General features: G+C 32.5%; 5 protein-coding genes across 9 annotated transcripts in view; 3 read left to right on the top strand and 2 right to left on the bottom strand.

The window, feature by feature from the left end:
* LOC108767233 (protein phosphatase 1 regulatory subunit 11) overlaps window positions 1-1,218 on the top strand; it is a 4,611-nt gene extending 3,393 nt beyond the window's left edge. Inside the window, exons 2-5 of the mRNA XM_018516972.1 lie at window positions 357-465; window positions 543-698; window positions 778-909; window positions 990-1,218. Of these exons, the coding sequence (XP_018372474.1) occupies window positions 357-465; window positions 543-698; window positions 778-803 (291 nt within the window). The 3' untranslated portion in view covers window positions 804-909; window positions 990-1,218. The remainder of the gene's footprint in view (window positions 1-356; window positions 466-542; window positions 699-777; window positions 910-989) is intronic.
* An 886-nt stretch (window positions 1,219-2,104) lies between these two features.
* Fbw5 (F-box and WD repeat domain containing 5) lies at window positions 2,105-6,950 on the bottom strand. 2 transcript variants are annotated; one of them, XM_018517267.1, is made up of 10 exons: window positions 6,142-6,950; window positions 5,740-6,102; window positions 4,982-5,139; window positions 4,727-4,904; window positions 4,374-4,566; window positions 4,022-4,249; window positions 3,337-3,515; window positions 2,913-3,240; window positions 2,622-2,834; window positions 2,105-2,526 (listed from the first exon to the last, which is right to left on the bottom strand). In XM_018517267.1, exons 2-10 carry the CDS (start codon window positions 6,044-6,046, stop codon window positions 2,259-2,261), a joined length of 2,052 nt encoding a protein of 683 aa, XP_018372769.1. In that variant the 5' UTR covers window positions 6,047-6,102; window positions 6,142-6,950; the 3' UTR covers window positions 2,105-2,258. The 2 variants fall into 2 exon arrangements, with proteins under 2 accessions (XP_018372769.1, XP_018372770.1); XM_018517268.1 differs by lacking the exon at window positions 6,142-6,950 and having other exon boundaries at window positions 5,042-5,139; window positions 5,740-6,062.
* LOC108767213 (transmembrane protein 223) lies at window positions 6,108-8,913 on the top strand. The gene is made up of 6 exons (XM_018516952.1): window positions 6,108-6,173; window positions 7,175-7,193; window positions 7,401-7,593; window positions 7,944-8,269; window positions 8,452-8,594; window positions 8,776-8,913. Exons 3-6 carry the CDS (start codon window positions 7,439-7,441, stop codon window positions 8,911-8,913), a joined length of 762 nt encoding a protein of 253 aa, XP_018372454.1. The 5' UTR covers window positions 6,108-6,173; window positions 7,175-7,193; window positions 7,401-7,438.
* Window positions 8,914-9,216: 303 nt separating this feature from the next.
* LOC108767407 (uncharacterized) lies at window positions 9,217-13,309 on the bottom strand. Of its 2 annotated transcripts, XM_018517297.1 has the most exons (6): window positions 13,245-13,309; window positions 11,921-12,030; window positions 11,612-11,822; window positions 11,210-11,424; window positions 10,854-11,129; window positions 9,217-9,678 (listed from the first exon to the last, which is right to left on the bottom strand). In XM_018517297.1, exons 3-6 carry the CDS (start codon window positions 11,744-11,746, stop codon window positions 9,411-9,413), a joined length of 894 nt encoding a protein of 297 aa, XP_018372799.1. In that variant the 5' UTR covers window positions 11,747-11,822; window positions 11,921-12,030; window positions 13,245-13,309; the 3' UTR covers window positions 9,217-9,410. The 2 variants fall into 2 exon arrangements, with proteins under 2 accessions (XP_018372799.1, XP_018372800.1); XM_018517298.1 differs by lacking the exon at window positions 13,245-13,309 and having other exon boundaries at window positions 11,921-12,591.
* Window positions 13,310-13,422: 113 nt separating this feature from the next.
* Window positions 13,423-15,639, top strand: LOC108767408 (Sjoegren syndrome nuclear autoantigen 1 homolog). 3 transcript variants are annotated; one of them, XM_018517300.1, is made up of 3 exons: window positions 13,423-13,649; window positions 15,226-15,425; window positions 15,503-15,639. In XM_018517300.1, the coding sequence occupies exons 1-3, from the start codon at window positions 13,430-13,432 to the stop codon at window positions 15,602-15,604; spliced, it is 522 nt and encodes a 173-aa protein (XP_018372802.1). In that variant the 5' UTR covers window positions 13,423-13,429; the 3' UTR covers window positions 15,605-15,639. The 3 variants fall into 3 exon arrangements, with proteins under 3 accessions (XP_018372802.1, XP_018372804.1, XP_018372803.1); XM_018517302.1 differs by lacking the exon at window positions 13,423-13,649 and adding an exon at window positions 14,190-14,930; XM_018517301.1 differs by lacking the exon at window positions 13,423-13,649 and adding an exon at window positions 14,193-14,953.
* Window positions 15,640-16,071: the final 432 nt, after the last annotated feature.

Here is a 16,071-nt window from a genome sequence, read left to right as displayed (position 1 = left end):
AAAATATTTTAATATATATAATATAATAATGACTAATATATAAATTAAGGAGAATAGATTGGTAATTTAAATTATAAATTAAAAATAAATATTAGCATTTTTATGATATTCGATTTAATTCATTAGAGTTTAAAACATTTTAATTCAGTTAAAACTTTATAATATATTATAAAATTATTATTTTGTAATCAGTTATAATGAAAATAAAAATTTTTTAATTTTATTTGCTTTTTACTCTTACATTAACAATTTTTTATTATATATATATTATAACAAATATCTTTCTCATAGTCACTATTTATAACCGGATTAATAATACACTTTATGTTATTGAAAATTTCACTTTTTTTTTTCAGGATGTACCTACTGTACGATTACGTCTACGAATGCCGAAATCAAATAAAAAGGTCCAATGGACACAAGGGACCGTAGATAATGAAAATTTAAATAAAAAGAAATCAAAATGTAAGTATTTATTATTTCTATGTAATCTTTTAGGTTTCATTTATCAAAAAGAGTTAATTACATAATTTTTTTTATAGGTTGTTGTATTTATGAGAAACCAAAAATTTTTGGTGAAAGTAGTTCTGAAGATAGTGATGATGAATGCGAACATTGTCATGGACATAAAGATGCTCATAAGAAAGTCTTACCTAAACCTGGTGATCCTGCGCGAGAAGGAATGTCATCACATCCTGGTAAATTTTTTTATAATAGATCAGATATATATATTTGTACCTGTTACTCTTACTGATTCTTATCCTATTCTTTTTACAGAACCGATTGCAACAGGTTCAACATAAGTGTTTTTATGCTTATATACCCCTATTGACAATTTTTCTCTAAATGGAAAATAAATTCCTTTATATTTCTCGAGACAGTATGTAATACAGAAAAAGATGATATTAGGTAAGTCATAATATATATAACATGATTAAAATATTATAATTATACAATATAGATGAAGTTATGTTGCGTTGTCATTTTAGGTACACAAACTTTAAATATGATTTTGCACTAGTATATGTACTTATATTACAGTGCTTTAATCGCGCAGAAGATTATAAATATTATTGAAATTGTTAATCATTATACATGTCTTGCGAATAGTAAATTATTCAACATTCTTTGAAAAGTAATTTCATCATTCCTTATATGTTTACGTCCGATTAATGTTATCTACTTTACATGTACTGTTTGTTATTTATTATTTATCTAATATAGAGATCTAGATTTTATGCGCTAGAAAAAAATATACATTATTTTGTGATTTATAATAATATTGATTCATGTATTTAATTATTATTAAATCAAGTTTGCAATCATATTCTGATATGAAGAAAAATTAGGAATATATGTCAAAATTTAATCTTTTTTTTTTTTTTTTTTTTTGAGAGAGATTTATTACATTTATAATCTTACAATGCAATTGCTCTATAATGCAAGCTCAAGAAATGAAATAATGTATTACAAATTACGGCATGCATTGTTGTACGCCATAATTATAAATAATTATGTCGTATTACATATGACAAAGAAAAGATACAAAATAGTGCACATTTACATTTATTCCCTTTATTTAATATAAGCGTAGGTAGATGAAATTTGTAAATATTTCAAATATACATAAAATACAGAATAGATTAATAAGAAAATCCGAAATTTTAATTGTGATTCATTGAGTCTTTGATTTTATATATATATATATATATATATATAGACTTTATAGATTTTAAGCTGAAATAAAAAAAATATCTTGAGAAATCATTAATGTGCATAGAATAGGAATAAGCAGATAAGATTTTTTATCATTAGGCAAATCGCTGATCTAATATTAGTTTGTGAGTTCTGAAAATTTAAAAATAGTTTGATAATAATCTATTTTTGAATGGATGATAAAATTTTAAAATCTTTCGTAAGTTATTTTCTAATTTTGCATCATAACAGACGTGTGTCAACAATATATTCTTATGATATTCATTCTTTTAACAACATTCTTAGTAATTTTTATTTTTTTCAAAATAGAAGTACTCGTCTAATGAGATTCTCTATATTATATTACCAAAAAATGAAAGTCTGCATATGTAATCTGCATAATCCCAGGTAATCAAAAAATATATTCTTATCATATTTGTGTTTTTATGCAATAATAGTATTCTGGACGATTTTGTATAGTATACACTAAAACTTAAATGTAAAATATATCTCTAAGATCTTGTAAAAATAAATGTTTAAATTAGAAATTTAATAGTTTTTAATCAGTCAACATTAGTGCCGCATTTCTGATATTTATGTCTCTTTCGCACTTCCATCCCCCTACAATAAGACTTTTCATCTAAATCTAAAGCCTTTACCATAGCCCGACTTCGCCATATTTTAACTGTATAGTCATCACTGGTTGTAACTAACATCTCAGGATCGCGTGGATTAAAAGCCACTGAATTGACTACATCACTATGGGGAAATTTTGCTAAACAGATTCCATAATGTCTATCCCATAAGTAACCGTGTTTATCTTCCGCACCACTGCAAACAAAAATATTTTATAGTAATTGTATTTTATATTTTGAAAAGTTAAATCTTGATTAAATTAATAAATTAAATACAAGCGTATTAATTACCTTGCTACGTATTCATTACATACATCCAGAAATATAAAGAAACATTCGTTATTAGGCGTGTATGCTTTGTGTGCCCTTAACATTGTACCAACTTGCTTCAGTGTTACCAAGTCGATTACATGGATATCAATTTCTTGAGCTATCGGCGGTGGTTGTAAAGGATTGGTAATAACGTAACCTTTCGGCCACGGCCTCGAATTTACATAAAGATATCTGAATAATACATACATAATTAAATGTCTATACATCTCAAGTACACTTATTCTACATGGCTATGCAACTACAACTGACCTATGATCGGGGGAAAGTCCCATTCCAATAATGTGACCATGAAGATCAATTAAATGATCTATTTTATCGAATTTATCCGCCACAGATTCATAATTTAACCAATCTTCTACTGACGGAGTATTTTGTCTCTCTCGTTCCCTCTTTTGTTGAGCTATTCTCTCGCGCAGTGATGGTCCCGGATCCAATCTTCGTGGGAAAGTAACTAATTTGATCCTCTTAAAACCAACTTTATGCGGAGTATATGTTTTCGAGCCAGTTGTAAAGATAAGAAGTTTTTCGGGATTATTGGCTAACTCGTCTGTATCACATTCCTCGGTTATTGAAGATTCTGTAAACTCATTTTTTGTCATATCCTACACAGTGATTAGGATAGCCGATTACAGTTATTTCCTATTGCTATGCATTACATGCATAATTTGCCTACCTCCAGACTCGCTCTCCTCCTCCTCCCATTGCGGATTCTCACTTTCGCTATCGCTTTCGTGTGCCTTCTTCTGCATCTCAACCTGCCTATATTCCTGATTGTATTGTATAGGACTAGCATATTCGAAACCATCACCAAGTTTCTTCCAATTCGAAAATGCACCTTCTAATTTACTATATCTATCATGTATATATATTATGTATATTAACATCCAACAAGAATGTATGCAGGGTGATCTATCCTTAAATTCAAAACCTTAAATGCTTCGTTTATTTTTGATACGAAGAAATATTTCATATAAAAGGAACGTATTTCGGTTACGTTGTTCTTTTTCTAGGTGGAAGTGCCAAGAAGATATGAAGATATACTTATATGAAGATTTTACTTTTTAAAATGGAATTATATAATTTTTTTACATAATATGATTTCTCTAATTATTCTGCGTATAAAAGGTAGAAATATGAAAAAACCAATGAGATATTTTATACTTTATTTTAGCACATATTTTAACATGAAAGATTAAATATATTAGTTTTCTGATATCTCTACCTTAATAATTTCCCTCTCAAAACTGTCTCATTTTCATCTAAAACATTTTTTCGTATTATCAAAAATAAGTAAAATAGTCAACGTTTTCAATCTAAGTGGACCACATTGTGCGTAAAAAAAAGAAATTTTTACATACTGTATTCTTGATGATGAAATGTAGTATATTGGTTCTTCTTGACTTTGCGAGCTGTTAGATTCGCCTGAAGGAGACAACAAATCCTTGTGACTTGGTGGATTTCCTTTTTCTTCCTTTGTATTTGAGGAAGATGGTTGGCTCTGTTGTTCTGTAGATTCAGCTGGAGCAGGTGCTAAACAATTTGCAACCATAATCGCTCTAATCGAGGAAGCATTTCCGTTATAGAACCTGAAAAATCATTACAACTGCATGAAAAAAAAATTATAATCCATTTAAGAAAATTTGTTTATGTTTTTAACAAGAAGTTAAAGATTCAGATCGATTAAGAAAATATACCGAGTTGTTACTTTACCTAAAGAGTTGCGTCATAATAGGCACATGTTCGCTAGCTGATTCCTGGTTTGCCTTATTGAGCCAAACTACGCTAGTACTAACCAAATGTGCCAACCAATGTAGATTTCCACTTAAAAGGTAACGTTCACTGTACCATGTACCAAATATGTCATACGGCTTATTCACTACTCTACACTGGAGATCAAATCCAGCTACAAATAGACAAAAAACACATATAAGCATGTATCGGATAGAGTTATAATTTCTTTTATCAAAATCTATCGTCGGATAATCTTGTTGACTCCCAGTTTAAGATTTATTTTAGTCGTATATTCTTTATTTTCTTATTGATAAGATCTTAATTTTACTTACGTGCTACTCTGAATACTGCTATTTCACCCGAAGTACTATGGGGTGTACCAAAATGGACACCAGACACAAGAAGTAACGTATCTGTACAATTAAACTGGGAAAATTGTGTATATTTCCAACTAAACGTCTTCATATCATGCCAATATTTTATGGTAACAGGATACTGACTTTGCCATACCTAAAACAAAATAATGCGAATGATAAATGTAAGTATATGAGAGAAAGTAATAATTGCAAAATGAAAGAAGAGCTTACAAGAATATATCCATCTTTTGAACAGGTTGCAAACATTTTGCCATTATGAGAAAAGCTCACGTGTAAGACCTGATGTGAATGTTCTTTAAGAACTTCAGTTTCTATCAATGGAGTGTGATATGTCAAGCGTTTGAATTCGCCCAACCAGGAGGTTTTTCCTACGAAAGAATAATAAATATAAAGAATATTGATCAAATATATACATATGCATATAAAATAATAAAAAATTAATTTAATTATATATCTATATATTATTATAAGATGAAATTTTTCTAATGTACATAAAAAGATTTTCTGAAACATCATTTGTCAAAAGATAAAAATTGAAAATGTACAAATTTCATATGTATCGTTAGTAACAAGATTGTTTTATAAGAATATGTAACGACAAAAGTAGCATTCTAAAAAAGCAACAATCAATGAACGTTGCTATACTAATCTGAATAATTAGGAATTCATGAATTACAAATTAACTCATTTAAAAAAAAAAGTTTACTTTGCTGTACACATATTTCTTTAACTTTAAATACTGTTTTATTATTCTATTATTATTACTTTTGCATTTATTGTCTTCATAAATGCCATGTGTGGAATCATTGTCCGATTTGGTCGAATCTAACAGTTTTGCTCCGAGTATGAATGGATCTTCTCGGGGAAAATAGACGGTACAAATTTATATTTTCTCCACGCAATATCCGGCGGAGAATGTTATTTTCGATCGCGTAAAAGTGCCGCGAATACTTAGTGGCAAGACATACCTGGCACAATGCCGACGTCCGGATCTATCTTGTACGTGCGATAAAATAAATACTTCCAGAGGAACTCATCGCGCGACACTCTGAACCACGATTGGCACACCTCGCCCGCGGTCAGCAATTCCCTCGGCGTCAGGTACTGGAAGATGCTCAGGAGAATCGAGTCCGACATAACGTACCAGTTGAATTCACCCTCGCTACGCGACGAATACTCGCTGCCGTCGTCCGACTCGCTGACGTCCTCCACGTCCTCGTCGGACGGCCCGGCCCGGCCCGGGTCGTCTCGCGCGGTATCCTCCACGTCGTCCATCGTCGACGCGCGGTTTATTTACTGGAACAGCTGATACCTGTCAGCTACTGCACTGTCGTGAGCACTCGTGAGAGTCGTCAGTGCCGTCGTCGCGACGTCACGTCAAGGATACGCGAGTTCGACCGAGGTTAGATTTTAGAATTGATCAGAATTCACCGAATTCACGTAGTCCGCCTCCGCCACTCTATCAGGCCGTTCACGAACGAGAACGAGTACAACTGCATCGCGTCATTCGCGTTCGCGTCGCGCAACACCTGTACGCACGGTAAAAATACGATACGAGCTGTTGCATGAATCGCATCTCGGAAGCGGCACGTATTCGTGCCAATTCGTGTCCATTCGTTTCGTGTGGTTTCGCTTTCGTGCCCGACGACCGACGTACGTTCCGTCAACTGCCGTCAACGGATTAATTTCCACGTTATCTTTCAATGAATTTCGGAACACCCTGATTGATTTGCTCTGCTCTGATACTCTAAAAGAGAACGTGTGTTATGTGTTTCCTCACTTCGCAATTACGACAGTCGACACTACGAACTACGAGAGTCGCTGGACTAGACAGTAGACTCATTCTTATAAGTTTCTTTTACCTGCTTTTACTTGCACTCTCTAAATGTATAAGTAGGCCTTGAAGATAAAGAGAGCGAGAAGCCTAAATATAAAAAACGAAAGTAGAGACTGCATGCTCCACCACTTGACGAATTGACGCTCGCAATTACTCGCGATGCTCTTTCATTTCATTCTTTGTTTATCTAATAAATGTTAAATAAGGACAAACGATGCTCGCAAATATATATGTGCACGAGCGTCAACAAAAGATCAACGTAAATTGTTCATCCTACTCACACTTTACCGCACTTGAAAACCGCAATTAAACAATTGAGATTGTCCTTTGTCATTTTTTGTATCGAACGCTTTGTATTTTTTTATTATTTCTCTTTTTTTCTTCAACTCTGTATTTATCTTATTTTAAGTGCAGAAAGTACGACATAGTGTAGCTATAGAGATCAGATATCAGATCCTCGTGTTTACCTTTTTCTACGAGTTTCCTAACCTTTAGCCTAAAAAGTTTACTTATAATTTTATTACTGTTGAATTGACTATTTATAAATAAAATATATATTTTTACAGATTGCAGCAGAAGAACTTGGTAAGAATATAGTAATTTTTTATGCATAATTTTTTATATAAAATTATAGAATATATGTATATATACATGTATTTTTTGGATTACCTTATTATTAATAAAAAGAAAACCAAAATTAAAATAAATGTAAATGTTTTTGTAAATAAAAATACAATGTTATGTATAGGAAAATGATTTTAAAAGCAAATTAACATTTTATAAAATTTCTAGAGTTGCCTTTTGTGACATAGAACGAAAACAATTTCAAAATGTTAAATCTAATTTTGAGGCATTCTATTATTCCTAAAACTTTACTAACTCAAGTACGATCTGCCCGTGAAATCACACAAAAATATTTTATACGTGACAAGAATATATTTTCAACGGCAGTGACCGTTAGAATGTTTCTAACGAGATGCATAAGGTAAAAAATATAATTATAATAAAACTTTTAATAAAATATATAAGAATAATATATATCTAGAAATATTTTTAATAATTGATTATTAAAAGAATATTTATATAAATATATACAGGATATTCTTGATCGCTATTTGGTTACTTTGAATTAGAAATGAAAGAGAAAGATCAAAAAGTAGAATGTTATGTCGAAATATCAATATTGTTTTGACGATCGTTTGAAAATTAATGACATTTGATTACTTTACATTAAAAAATATTAACTTCAAATGGAAGCTAAAATTAACTATAGGATTTCCTGTATATTTTACAGTTATATATAAAATCTTATAAAATGACATAAAAAAAATGTAGATTATCTGCTGGAGCAACACGACAAACAAGTTTCCTTAAACCAAACAAATTGGTACAAAATTTATTAATACAGCGTCGGCAAATGTCACAATTGGATGTAAACACAAATGTACAGAACAATGTAATTTTATATAAATTTGAAGGAAGTAAATATTTCCGAAATATGCGGATTTTTGGAGTTGTACAATTATTTTGTTGTTCAGTATTGGCTTATTATAGTTATACTTCATCATTCTGGGATATATACAGGGCTGATGTAAACTTAAAAGAACATTTTGTGAACTACATGTTTCGATTTTGCATATTTTGTTTTACAATTATGGCAGGTAAGAATTATCTTTTATATTTATATGTATGTAACAATATTTCATATATAGAGATGCATGTTTTACTTATGCGAAAATTCTTATTTTTACCTTATTTGCTAAATAATCCTTTATATAAAATGGAGCAAATTTTTTTTTAAAAAGGTTTTATTCTTTTTGAGATTAATGTATTTATTTTGTAGGTCCTCTTATATGTCTTTACATTTATGCTACGTGCGCTCGTAGCATCAAATACATTATTTTAAATAAAGGTGGTGAAACACTTTCAATTAGTACTTATCATATGCGAAAGAAGAAATCCAAACTAAATTTACCAGTAGGAACGGTATAAGAAACATTTACATAATAATTATAAATATAAAGTTAGTTATAATATTTGATGTATAATTAATTTCATATACATAATATTAATAATAATATATAATAATTTTAGAGCGTGAATACGAAAATAAAAAATAAAACTTTTTATTTGACATGTTTCTTACATTTGAAAAATTCTTTTTAAGGTAAGGTGTACCGCAAACAGACAGGATGGAACAGGAGTATATTTACCACTTAAAATAGAAAATAGATCTTTTTATTACCTAGTTAGTAGAAGTGGCACTTTTGTAAATTCAGAACTTTTTGATTATACACTAAGATAATTATTTAATTTTATGGATATATGTAGTATTATTATGAATATGTTCTTTTGCTATAATACATTGTACATGTTTATTTAAAAAAATGTCATTATCGTCATATATTTATGCTTTATGTATAAAATATAAATATATGCTTAGAATTATCTATTATTAGAAAGATGTTATTAATATATCGATACACTAAATTGCGAATTACCAAGTTAACGCTGAAATTTCTGTATGTCATTTTTCAGAAAAAGAAATTATTCTTTTTTCAGATGATTTATATTAGTATTATACAAATAACAAGTATAAAATACATTGACAATTTGTATTTTCTGGAAAAGGAAAAATAATGTTAGTACAATATCTATGCACAAGTATACATAAGTATATTTTATTGCACTGAGATTAGTTTTTTATTCGTCATTGGTTTTTCCAAATCTTACGAGTTGGTAGAATGTATGTGAATTGGTACTTTAATTAATGATCGATACTATTCTTTATATTCCAAAATATTAATATCTTTGATTTTGCCTGTCATAATACTTTCCCGAGTATTTGCTGTATCGATCGCTATAGTTATCATCCTGATATTTGTCTTCGGCTTTATAATAAACTTCAGGTGCTGTAGAACCAACACGACCTTGCCAGTAATGGGTCCAGTATAGATCTTCTGGATTGATATCTTGTGGATGTCTGGCATTTTTGAACACATGTACGCAATACACGAGACTACCGATCAGTGTCAAAAATCCAAACACAAGAAATACTATTCCCAAGATCCTAAAAAAAATGCATTATGTATAAAAGTTTATAGAATACAGTTGTGTAATTTATACATCGTGCTTTCAATTCCTTGCTATTAATTATTAGAAATACAAATCGATATACATATATATAAAACTTTTGCAATTTTGTCTTTTTTATAATCGAAGTAATTATAATTATTTTAATATATATTTATATAAATTTTAAATCGCGCGCGCGTATGTGCGATGTAAAAATTGATACAAAATGGTTGGATATAACAGCGCAATGGGAGTCAAGCACGGTAATTCTTGTGCAAACCAATTAATACGGTTAACAAAACAACTTTATTAATAATTAATCCGCTTACGTGTTTCGGCTCACTTTTGAGCCATCCTCAGAAACAATATGATGTAATTACAAAAAATTTTTTACAAACTAATTCATTTCAGTGAGCTACCTCCACCTATTAACGGAAACTGTAATATAAAAACAAACTCTAATAACAATCTAAAATGTATTAAAATTATTAAAAGGTAAATTTGTTGGAAGCAAAAACGGATCAGTGTACATTCTTTGTTACATTAAAATTAAATTATTAAAGATTCAGTTTTGGTTTTGATGTCCGTCTGGACTATAAATTAATATCAGAGTCTTCTTTCCTTCTTTTTTCTTTTTCTCCCTATTAACGTTCAGGTGTATTAAAAGTTATTTATTAATTTCAACATAATTGACACTGATTCGCTGAATGGTCAAAGACTGATTTTTGACTAAACCTATAAAATTTTTAAGTATTTGCGATATGGTGAATTTTTGTTTTAGTGAGCTACCTTCTATTATTTTACAATAAATCGTTTTTACTTCCAACAAATTTATCTTTTAATAATTTTAATATATTTTAGATCGTTATTAGAGTTTGTTTTTATATTACAGTTTCCGTTAATAGATGGAGGTGGCTCACTGAAATGAATTAGTTTGTAAAAAAAAATTTTTTTGTAATTACAACATCATATTGTTTCTGAGGATGGCTCAAAAGTGAGCATGTAAGCGAATTAATTATTAATAAAGTTGTTTTGTTAACCGTATTGGTTTGCACGAGAATTACCGTGCTTGACTCCTATTGCCCTATTATATCCAACCATTTTGTATCATTAAGGAATCTTTAGGAATTAATTTATATTTAGTAAAAATTGATCACACAGCACTCTTACCAAACGACTAACGGCTGGAAAAATTGTATGACGATAACGAAACCTAAAGTAACTAGAATCAAACCAAGATTGAGAAGTAACATGAGGCAGCAGACGCCCTTAGTGTTTGGGCAAAATGGATTAGGCGTTGACATAGTTTCCACAATAATACCGCCTTTTCGTGACGTACGAGTTTTCACTGTCGAAGTGCCTGACCTGCCGGAACCGTAGCTATAATGACTAGGCGCTCTGTGGTCCAATCTGGAGCTTGGTGCGAGACTACGGCGTGATACCCGACTATAACACAAAACATACATTTTCGATTACAGGTATATTTACGGGGTATTGAATGCTACGCGTTTATAAATCTGAGCGACCTTATGTCGGAAGTAGCTCTATATGCAGCACTGGTGACATATATATCTGAACCATTGTCACAAATACTGCCATGCGAGGCACTTTTGCGAAGCGGATGCAAACTATGCTTCGAAGATCCGGACAGGACCGAGTCGCGAGTGTTGTGCGCACTTCTGGATCTTCTGTCTTCTTCTCTGTCGTACTTGTCCGCGGGATTCTTTCTTGTAGGTTTTACCTATAAAAGAAGAGTTTGAGAAAAAAATTATAAATAATAATTAAAAAATTATAATTTAAATATACGTTATATATGTACATATAAGAAGGCGTATGTATTCTACATTGTGTACACTAATATATGTAGAATAAAAGACGCTTTAAGCTTAAAAGAATGTCTTTGCCATCGTAAGTATAAAATGCATTACCATAGTGGTATGCTCGTTAGCAACGATATACTCGGACATGGTACGGTCCGAAGGAGCTCTATGGCTCTCTTCACCATCTGTAATGTAATCACGATTTCCGTTAATGTGATATCCAGCATATTTCGAAGTATGCATTTTGAAGTATCAGTCGTCGACTTGTGCACAAGGAGTCAAAGACAAGTAACTAATTAATAAAGCTTCTTCAGCTCATCTAAAACAGAAGTAAATATCAGTTTATCGACAAATCGATTATCAGAATTGTTACAGTAGTCACAGAATAAAAAAAAAGCACGAAATGATTATACTTACTCTGCACGGATGCATCAACGTAGAAACGTATCCGTTTCCATTCTTACTTAAAATATATTGCATATTTTAAAAGAAAATTGTGCGTCATACGCATCATTTACACCGTCAACCTGCAACAAAAATGCTTTAGTCCTTCGTGATTGAATATAAATTTAGCGTAAGGTGTGGCGTTCCTTTAAATGCTGCCTGCGCATAAAGATTGCAAAACGGTGCATCATTATGGGATTGTCTCGCGACCGTAGGCAGTGCCCACGACGCGTTCATCGCATTGGGCAAATCCTTATTTAGTACGATGATGTCACTTGGCAAGGACATGTGCAACATCTTCGATCAATACATAATGCGCATATATAACTCTTTGCCTCTCGTTGATCGTTCTCTCGCAATTCTTTCAAGGTAGTTTCTTATTGTTCGTTTCACAACAAATTATCCCATCTGTCGCAATTACATCTTTATTAAATGTGCACGTGTGTTTAGCGCGTCGTGAGATTTTTTTGGCCGGCATATTTACAAATCGATTCTTCTGTATTTAAGACGGTCTTAAGATGTCATAAGCCCATCACAGAATCAATTAGCATCTTGAGACATTACTTAATTAATTAAGACAGTTTTAAATACAAGAATAAACTACGAATACCTGTGGTCTTTGATCTCTAATATAAAAAAGCGATATGAGATAATAAATAAATATTTAATTATAAAATAAATGATGAGAAATTATCATTTCTCTGAAATTGAACGGCAAACTTCCGTGGCACAGATTAAAAAATTCGATTTTTTTGTAGAATTCGCAAATTGATATGATTCCCTCGAATTGATTAATAGGAAAATTTTTCTTTATAGGAAGGTGTGCGACAGACAGCATCGATGATTAATTAAAGGCCATCCGCCCTCTAAAATACGTTCACTCTCGTCAGCCAACCGGTTATTAAACTCCTGCTTTATGTTTTTCTCGCGTTAATCGGAATTTTTAAATGGTGCACGCAGGAGACGAAGCGGCGGGTTGCGCAGGCGCCGTAGATCCATGCGACTCGTGCGCGCCGCGCACCATCCTCCCACGATGGCACGATATAAATTCCCGAAAAACAAAGAAAAGAGAGGAGGAAACGTCAATGAAGAAATGTCGGAGCAAAGCGCGCGGCGGGACCAAGATCACGAGGGATTGCAAGGACGCACAGTGCGCTGTTGCGCACCTACGCGCTCGCGTCAAATCTCTTGGTTGCAAGCGTGCAGGATCGAGATCGCTCTCGAACGCTGATTACTGCGGCTGGCTGGGCCCGAGTTCACTTGGGAGATTACGACGTTCCCCCATATTGATCCTTACCCGCAGGTGATTCCTCGACTCCTCGTGCAGACGTGCCTGGATCGCCGCGACATACCGATCACGTGCCGCGAGTATTCTTTTTCTTCCTCACTTCCTCCTCTCGAGATCGATCGTCCCTGCACTCGGTCGAAAAGCACTCGCGACGATTCTGGTGGCGTTGGCGCGGATTCGCGACATACAATATAATGATACTTGAAATATATATGCACGTCCCGGTCGCGGACGCGGAGCAACGCGATCGCCCGTCTCGCGGCAGTCGCGATCGGAATCGCTGCAAATCGCTGGAACGGTCGATGTACGTCGACCGCGCGCGTCGCCGAGCGAAAGGCACGTTTTATCGTGGATCGTGGCGTGCGCTTTTCCACCACGGCACGCTTGCACGCTTCCGTCTGACGCCTTTAAAAGGTGAGCTCAGGTGTGCGCGCTAACTAGTCCTCGCCAGTCCTCGCCAGTCCTCACCGCCCGCGATCCACCGTCTCCATCCGACGCGCGACGCAACGCGTCCCTCCTCCTCTACGCGAAATAAATTAACGGACGTGAAATTAGGTCGCGATTGTCTCCAAGGGATCTATCTGATTCTACTCCAAGATTTTTAATTAATTAGCAAACTTTTCCCCCAAGACAGAAATATGAAAAGTGTTCACTTTTCACGTTTCCACTTTAGGAAAAAGTTGCATTATATCGTTATCCAGAAATATACATACGTCCAAATACGTGAAATGTAAAATATAAATGATGCAAAAAAACGCATTTCAATTCAATAAATAAAAATAAAACATGGAGCTTTCATTGAGTTGCACTTTTTCTTTTTGTAAAATATAAATGATATAAATATAAATGTAGGTATATTTATATGCCTGATGGATTAGAGTATAATTCTATATATAAACTATTGCTAATTAAAAACGTAGAATATGCGATTACGGAATGTTTTCGTACAGATCAATTTTTTGTTTAAAGAAGGATAAAGATTTGCGGTGATCTTCAAGATGATAATAACTCTGATATCTACAAGAATATATATTCCACAGCCCCGAAAGTAATTTTACAATCGGACGTAGTTATGCAATACAGTTCCAGCTCTGAAAAAGAAAACTGGTTTTGAAAGCAACTAGTCCAGTGTTAATCTGAGCCTCGATCTCTCGGATATCCAGAATCTGCAAAATGAATTCCATTAAAGTAGGCGCCATATCGATTTCGTTGATCATGAATTGCATTGTCTTTCCCAAAAACTCGAAAGAAGCTGCGAAGGATTAATCAAATCCTTCATCAATTATCCTCTTCTACTTTATCGCGTTGATTTTTAGAGCTCGGTCACAAAAAATGACTATTTTATGAATAAAAAAAAAATCATCGCCGTTCCTATAGATCCAATTTCGTACAGTCTCTAGATTTGTATATATAAAATATAGATCATAACGCGGCAAAAGGACGAGAAATCTTCGTATTTTTATAACTCCTGATACGCATGCGTAAAGCGGGAATCGCGCGCCAAAACCGAAGCAGCTGTCCACCCGAACGTTCCAAGTTTCTGCGTTATTGGTGGTTATTGGTAAACAACGGCCGTTTTCGATAGTCCCGCCTGACATCATCCGCGTTTAAATCAGTTTAAATATATACGCCTTATGTGAAGTTTTTTGTGAATGGAGGATTCACGATGTCTCAACACGGAGCTGCTTTGCAAACGTATAATCAGGAGCTTGTCAAATGTAACCCATTTAACCTAAAAATTCATGTTTGATATTATTCATAAGTTTGAGCTTTAATTGATCCGATTTTAGATACCTGAAACATAATACAAGTATTCTTTTGCTACACAATCCCAATATTGAAGGTATCTTAATCCCGAAAAAGAAATTGTCATTCAAACATCAGATTGATGTTCTTAACTTACTTTATTCTGCGATATTATAACTCGATATTTCCAATAACGGAATTATTTTATTGCATTCATGTATGTACAGAAAAAAATTTGTTCTAGGTTTAGAAGAGATGAAGGTAAGACGATTCGAACTTCAAGCTCAAATAGAATCCCAGGAGGAAGAGAAGAACAATTTGCAACGCGAAATTGAGAAGATGTCGTGTAAACTTACGCAATTGAACGATAGCTTAGCAAAAAGAATCACGGTCAGAAACGAATACGATAGAACTATTGCCGACACTGAGGCAGCATATGTAAAGGTAGTATTGTTGAGTGATCTATTCTAAATTGAATGTTAATCTCGCATTTCTTAAGTGTTATATTTGTTTTATTATAGATTCTAGAGAGTTCCCAATTATTGCTTAACATGATCAAAAAAGAAGCTGTGAGTCTGGATCAAACTTTAGGTAAAACCAATATTGATAAGCAGTACCGATAATAAGATATAAAATAAAACTCGATAAAAAATTTATGAGGGACCATATATATCTAGAAAATGTATTTATTAAATTATCCATAGAAAAAATTATCACAAAGACATAGCTGTTAATTAACAAAGTACAAAATTGTAAATATATTGATTTTTAAAATATACAAGTTTTTTATAGCCTCTGCATAATTTATTAAGTGTACAAGTTACACATATATGTTAATTATGTTATTTGATTATTTTAGAAAAATAATATTAATCAGTCTGTGTGTGTAATTAAATAAAATAATTGAACAATAATCCTATTTACAAACTAGAGCACTGAATAAGTACTAAGTACTAAATAATTAATTGTAGCAATGATAAGTACGATTAGCATAATTCTGTTTCATTTAAATATTGTGCTTTAATATGTATAATACTAAAAATTTGATAAATTTGATTTTTTATTAGGGGCTATATTATATATATATATA

Source organism: Trachymyrmex cornetzi, unplaced genomic scaffold (assembly GCF_001594075.2).
Source record: "Trachymyrmex cornetzi isolate Tcor2-1 unplaced genomic scaffold, Tcor1.1 scaffold67, whole genome shotgun sequence".
Lineage (NCBI taxonomy): Eukaryota > Metazoa > Arthropoda > Insecta > Hymenoptera > Formicidae > Trachymyrmex > Trachymyrmex cornetzi.
The sequence above is the reverse complement of the archived record's forward strand: the minus strand, read 5'-3'. Positions and strand labels throughout refer to the sequence as shown.

What these genes read in the sequence shown, in the direction of transcription:
- Fbw5 (XM_018517267.1), bottom strand. Translation starts at nt 6,046, where the DNA reads ATGGACGACGTGGAGGATACCGCGCGAGACGACCCGGGCCGGGCCGGG. An exon ending in ATTTCATCATCAAGAATACA is followed by an intron (nt 3,516 to 4,021) that starts GTATGTAAAAAT and finishes TATACATGATAG; the next exon opens with ATATAGTAAATTAGAAGGTG. An exon ending in GGACTTTCCCCCGATCATAG is followed by an intron (nt 2,835 to 2,912) that starts GTCAGTTGTAGT and finishes TGTATTATTCAG; the next exon opens with ATATCTTTATGTAAATTCGA.
- LOC108767213 (XM_018516952.1), top strand. Translation starts at nt 7,439, where the DNA reads ATGTTAAATCTAATTTTGAGGCATTCTATTATTCCTAAAACTTTACTA. An exon ending in TTTCTAACGAGATGCATAAG is followed by an intron (nt 7,594 to 7,943) that starts GTAAAAAATATA and finishes AAAAAAATGTAG; the next exon opens with ATTATCTGCTGGAGCAACAC. An exon ending in TAAATTTACCAGTAGGAACG is followed by an intron (nt 8,595 to 8,775) that starts GTATAAGAAACA and finishes ATTCTTTTTAAG; the next exon opens with GTAAGGTGTACCGCAAACAG.
- LOC108767407 (XM_018517297.1), bottom strand. Translation starts at nt 11,746, where the DNA reads ATGCATACTTCGAAATATGCTGGATATCACATTAACGGAAATCGTGAT. An exon ending in CTAACGAGCATACCACTATG is followed by an intron (nt 11,425 to 11,611) that starts GTAATGCATTTT and finishes CTTCTTTTATAG; the next exon opens with GTAAAACCTACAAGAAAGAA. An exon ending in TTCCAGCCGTTAGTCGTTTG is followed by an intron (nt 9,679 to 10,853) that starts GTAAGAGTGCTG and finishes CATTTTTTTTAG; the next exon opens with GATCTTGGGAATAGTATTTC.
- LOC108767408 (XM_018517300.1), top strand. Translation starts at nt 13,430, where the DNA reads ATGATACTTGAAATATATATGCACGTCCCGGTCGCGGACGCGGAGCAA. An exon ending in CCGTCTGACGCCTTTAAAAG is followed by an intron (nt 13,650 to 15,225) that starts GTGAGCTCAGGT and finishes AATTTGTTCTAG; the next exon opens with GTTTAGAAGAGATGAAGGTA. An exon ending in CTGAGGCAGCATATGTAAAG is followed by an intron (nt 15,426 to 15,502) that starts GTAGTATTGTTG and finishes GTTTTATTATAG; the next exon opens with ATTCTAGAGAGTTCCCAATT.